The sequence below is a fragment of the Carassius auratus genome, chromosome 9 (genome assembly GCF_003368295.1).
Source record: "Carassius auratus strain Wakin chromosome 9, ASM336829v1, whole genome shotgun sequence".
NCBI classification, from domain to species: domain Eukaryota; kingdom Metazoa; phylum Chordata; class Actinopteri; order Cypriniformes; family Cyprinidae; genus Carassius; species Carassius auratus.
This window is the reverse complement of record NC_039251.1, coordinates 9,260,814-9,266,422: the sequence shown is the minus strand read 5'-3', so window position 1 is coordinate 9,266,422 and position 5,609 is coordinate 9,260,814. Positions and strand designations below refer to the sequence as shown.

Sequence of the window (5,609 nt, the reverse complement as noted above, 5' to 3'; positions counted from 1 at the left end):
TACCCCGGATTTTTTTTTTTTTTTTTTTTTTTTTTTTTACTAGAGTAATTGTGGAAATGCTTAATAGGTTTTTGTTGTTGTTGTTGTTGTTTGTTTAAACATTTAAATTTAAAAAGGCATCAAATAAACACATAATGAATAAATGATTGAACACATAAATAAAACAGAAAACAAAAGTAAAAAAAAAAAATACTTACCTCATAATTTATAAGGTAATTCCTACTTTTTACCTATTGAAAAAACTAATTCAACAGTATTTTACCATATTGTATAGACTACATTTTGCTTTGCTGAATATAATATACATTGTAGTGTTTCAATGGTTTCTCCTAAAACATTTTTAAAAGTATGATGTACAGTATTTTATATTTAATTTGATACATTCATATAAAACTTACTTAGCAGTTAATGGGACAGTCACAAGCCTCCCAGTTTTCATCCAAAATATCTTAAATTGTGTATGAGGAGACAAACTAAGCTTTTATGGCTTTGGAATGACATGGGGTAAAGTGATTAATGACTAAATTGTCATTTTGGAGTGAAGTAACCCTTTAAGTAAAAAGTGTGATAACGATCCCTGATGGCTTTTAGAAAAGAATTAAAAAGGCATCACATAAATAAACAAACAAACGAACAAATAAATCATATAACAAAAATAAAAATACTTGTATAAAATCTAAATGCAAGAAAAGAATCTGGTTTCCTTATAAGTGATTGCTACTTTTTACTTATTAAAAAAGCCATATATTTGAATATGCACTGTATTTCAAATATTAGATAATTATTTAAATAATCTTTAAAAAAAACGGAGAACATTTAGAAGTACAACGAAAAATATTCTACATCTGTAATTTCTGAAATTATTATAATTTTTTTTTTTATTTTTTTTTATACAGTGTAAGAGTGACATATAGTCTAAAACTGAGAGCATCGATCTAAAAGCGGGGTACAGTTTGAGTGGCAGCCGGTGGAGAGGTGCAGTGTAACTTTAGACTGGTCCTCCTCATTTATTAGTCCACCAATCAGAGAGCAGCGCTTCCTCCCCCTCCATTCACACTAGTATTTAGCATCACAGACTAGGATAAAGTTTCCCAAAAAAATTAGGAAAAAACTTCCTGCGGGAGGAAAACTGTGCCAAGCTCTACTTCTAGAAGTGGAAGTGGAGGCGCAGTCTCGGGACTTCGGGAGGACAAACAAGCCCCAGAAAAACGCACGGATATAACGGTGTAACCACGGATTCGAAGGTGGAGAGCGCGTTTTCTCCTCGACCTTCTCATTTCTTTAAAAAAGAAATGGAAGAGAGTTCAAGCTCTCCCGTCTCCCCAGTGGACAGCCTGGTGACCAGCGAGGAGGAGCTGGACAGACAGCAGAAAAGGTTCGGGAGGAAGAGGAGAACCAGTAAAAAGTCGAGCGAGGACGGCAGCAGCCCGGGCTCCGTGAATAAACGGAGCAAAAAGCCGAGCCCGAGCAGCACGCAGTCGTTCGAGGAGCTGCAGAACCAGCGCGTCCTGGCGAACGTCAGGGAGAGGCAACGGACTCAGTCGCTCAACGAAGCCTTCGCGTCTTTGCGCAAAATCATCCCCACGCTCCCCTCGGATAAACTCAGCAAGATACAGACGCTCAAGCTCGCATCCAGGTACATTGATTTCCTCTGTCAGGTGCTGCAGAGCGACGAGATGGACAGCAAGATGTCGAGCTGCAGCTACGTCGCGCACGAGAGACTCAGTTACGCCTTCTCGGTGTGGAGGATGGAGGGCGCGTGGTCGATGTCTGCGTCCCACTAGCGGAGACACTCGTCTGTCTGAACAATGCCGAAAGGGTGGGTAGAAAGATGCCAATTCAGCTCAAGACGGTCTCAAGCTGTCGGGCTAGCTCTTTGATAACTTTTATTTCGTTACTGCAGTAAAACCAGGCTTTTAGAGAAACTCCAGCTGTTCTTGGACAACTGACACTGACAGCTCAGTGCGCAAACAGCAATATATCCTCTTGACAAACTATACAAAAAATCATTTAGATTTGTTTAGTTAGTTAAAGCTTTATAATTATTGAAAAAAATATATATATATATTAATATTATTCTGATGTGTGGATATGTGCTGCTACAGCAATAACCTGAACCGATTCCACTGAAGGAATGTTTACATCCTCCAGAGGCCAAGCTCAAAAGGCATTTTGATTATTTTACAGTTTAGAATACAGAATAATTAGAAATATATATATAAAAATGAATGATAATTGTAAATGTTAGAAGTCCTATTTATATATTTATTTTGTATTTAATTTACATTTTTTTTTTATTTAGAATGTCTTTATATTATAGCCTTCGACAGATATTAACATGAACGTTTAATGTAAAGGACAGTTATAGCTATCAAGGTGGTATTCAATTCAATATGTTGTCACAGAGAGAGAGAAACTACAACAACAACAAAACCTTTTTTTAAAGATTTTTCTACTTTAGGACGTAAACCATGTGGCATCTCAGCGATTATAATAAATGCTAGAGGTCATTGTATGCCAGTTTTACTAAATTAATATGGGAGAACATACAAATATATGGTCAATTATTATGCTTTAAATACAAACATAAAATAAAAATAAAAAACAGTAAACAAGCGCGCGCATTTGAAGTAATAAATTAAAGTTCAACGTAATTATTTTGAACTGTCTGATTACACATTCCTTGACTGCCAAAGCTTCTATAGAGCCATATATTTCTAGTAATATCACAAGAGAGAAATCACAGATAGTATGGCAATAATAGATCATATATTATCTACAAATAACGCTGGAATCCCATTTTTGTAGGTTAAATTCATATCAGACCGGGTCAAAGTGTTCCCGACATTCATCCAGTAATAATAAACATATTCACATTATATCGTCGATCTTATGAAACGAATAACAACCCAACCGTGAGAAGCTCCTCACGGATCATTTATATTTAGTGGAACATTTTCCCTTTAGTGAATAAAACTCAGCGATTTAAAAACTGGCTACAAAGCGCATTAACAAACGTTAGCTTAAACACAGTGAAAGAGAAATGGAAAAGAATTACTATGATTGAGGAGAAACAGGATGCATTCGAATGATATTATATATATCCTACACGAACGAAGAAACTAAGCTTCTCTGAAAACACTGAGGAAAAAAAAAACATATTGGTCTACACTAGAAATAAACATTCAATCTGGGAGATTAAAAAGTTATTACATAAGCAGCGTTTCTATCAGTGTTTGTCGTTCTTTAAAGCACCTGTATAATGAAGAACAGTGCTCAGTTGATCTCAAAGGTTCTGCTATAGGACATCAGGAAGTGACGTTCTTTTTTATGTTCTACAGGAAACTTGATTTTTAAGTGAGAAGGTGCGCTGCCACCTAAAGCCATGTTTATGCTTGTGAAATAACTGCACCGTAACCACTGAAACCAAAGACTGACATCCTTCAGGCTAAAATGTGATACAATATGAGCAATTACTAAAAATATTTTTTTTGTGATTTTTACGTTTCATTTACTTGGCTGAAATATGTATGTAGCTAGGTCTCCAACTTATTAGTTATATCCTGTGGTATTTGTTATATGAACCTGCATGTCTATAATACTGAGTCCTATTTGAAATCACTAGTAAGCTATTTAAAAAAGTAAAATGATTATAAATTGAAATCAGTAAAGCATGATAAAGCTGGAGGTTTCATTATATATGCGCTGGGTTAGGCCTCCATCAATCAAGACAACACACAGTTGTCAAAAACATTCAACTCAATCCTTGTGATGGCATGAGATTGTATTCTATCTGATTCTTATGAATGTATTTGCATAAAGTAATATGTGCTACTGAGAAGTCAGAAGAAAGGCAGGTGTATGGCTTCACATTTCAAACCAAATGACCTCCTAAAACAGTTATTTTCCAGTGACGTAATTCCACCTGGGATTTGTGTAACATGCTTGAACCAAGCCTTTTCCTGTGTAAGCATGTGCTCCCACTCAGAATTAAATAATGGGATCATTAATAGCTTCCCATTTCTCTACATTTCAATCCAAGGCTGTGCGTTCAACCACAGGCGAACCTCGAAACTTTAGGCCTTCATTAAAAAATCCCTCATAGAAGTTTTAAACCTATCTGATTGAAAGAAACCTTTCTTATTAATGCTTTTCTTTCCTTCCACAGACTGTTTACTTCCACTAATTTTGAAGACACCAAAGGATTTATTGATGAACCTCTAAACCTCAGTGACGTGGCCAAAGGACATTCAGTAGATACACCTACGGACTTGAGCATCCTCATGAAGGACACAGCGAAAGGAGCTTTTTATATTCTTAGAGGAAACGTAGATGACGTCTCCTGTGTTGTCAAATACATTTAATCTTTTTCGCAAGTTATTCTTAAATGTCGCCATGATGATAGTACAGGAAGGCCATCTGTTATCTGTAAGGAAACTATATTGCGTGTTTGTCTCAAAACAAAAGAGTTTTATATATAGAAGCAACAAAGTATTGTACATATAGGCTACCTGTGAGTATTGTCAGCTTTTTTAAAGGGACCAATGCAATTTAGAGCAATACTTTCTTGAAGTACATTGCATGGATGAATGCATACACTTGATTTTTCCTATGCAACATTTTTCGATTTCCGTCCATTGTACATTTTGCTTATTTATTAAAACATATTTTTGAACACGTAGGCTGAACGCTCTGATTTCTCCACATCATCACCCTAGATATGCCAGTTTTCACTGCAGTAAAGAACATTCAGATTTTCCCCTTATTTTGCTACAAAAAGAAACGGTTATAAAACAGTGCAGGTTCATTAGCCGAAGAGAAAGTCCAGCCAGATTTACCCTTGAGCTTATAAAAAAAAAGCTTGTCCGCTTTAATAAGAAGAAATCACTGAATCCAGACGGCTGGAGGCAAATGCTTTAACAACCGCAGATAACCACCGCATTTAAATACCGGACCCCTACCAGACCTTTTCATTTCTCCTTTAAATCTACACCAACACTCGCAAAGCATTAAATTGTTTACATCTCATTTTCCCAGGCTTGGCTTGATAGAAATCTAAAAGAAACGCCTGCACTGTTGAGGCATTAATGTTTGATAAAAGCTCTGTTGTTCTGTGGGCCTGTTCAGGAATAACTGAACTGCTTTTTGAAACATCTGATGGTGTTAAATCCCAACATACTTAGTCAGAAAACTTTTATTTCCAGTTTTATGGCACTTAACTATTTAAAAGTTTGTGTTTATTATTTTATTTGCTTTTGATTCGATTTATTTGATTTTAGGATATATTTGGAGCTTTAAATAATAATTGAAGTTAACTATTGAACCGTGTCAAGAACCTTTATATCAGCTATAGGCTGTATGTCTGTAGCCTATATGGGTCAATGATGTGATGAGCAGGATTACAAAAAAATATTTGAAAATATAAAATATTTTTATTAGGTAAAAAATAAAACCACATTCATGTTGGTTTTGTACATTTCTGAATACCATTTTTAATAAAAAAGAGAATTTATGACTAATGATGTGGTGGTGCAACCATTAAATAGCCTAGAAAAGGTCCTCTCTCTGTGTAATGGTTTTCTTGTCACATGACAACAAAATTACTTCCT

At 35.4% G+C, this 5,609-nt stretch overlaps 1 protein-coding gene across 1 annotated transcript; it reads left to right on the top strand.

Annotated features, from left to right (window-relative positions):
- The first annotated feature begins 1,067 nt into the window (after window positions 1–1,067).
- LOC113108299 (twist-related protein 2-like) lies at window positions 1,068–5,259 on the top strand. The gene is made up of 2 exons (XM_026271253.1): window positions 1,068–1,819; window positions 4,169–5,259. The coding sequence occupies exon 1, from the start codon at window positions 1,293–1,295 to the stop codon at window positions 1,782–1,784; it is 492 nt and encodes a 163-aa protein (XP_026127038.1). The 5' UTR covers window positions 1,068–1,292; the 3' UTR covers window positions 1,785–1,819; window positions 4,169–5,259.
- Window positions 5,260–5,609: the final 350 nt, after the last annotated feature.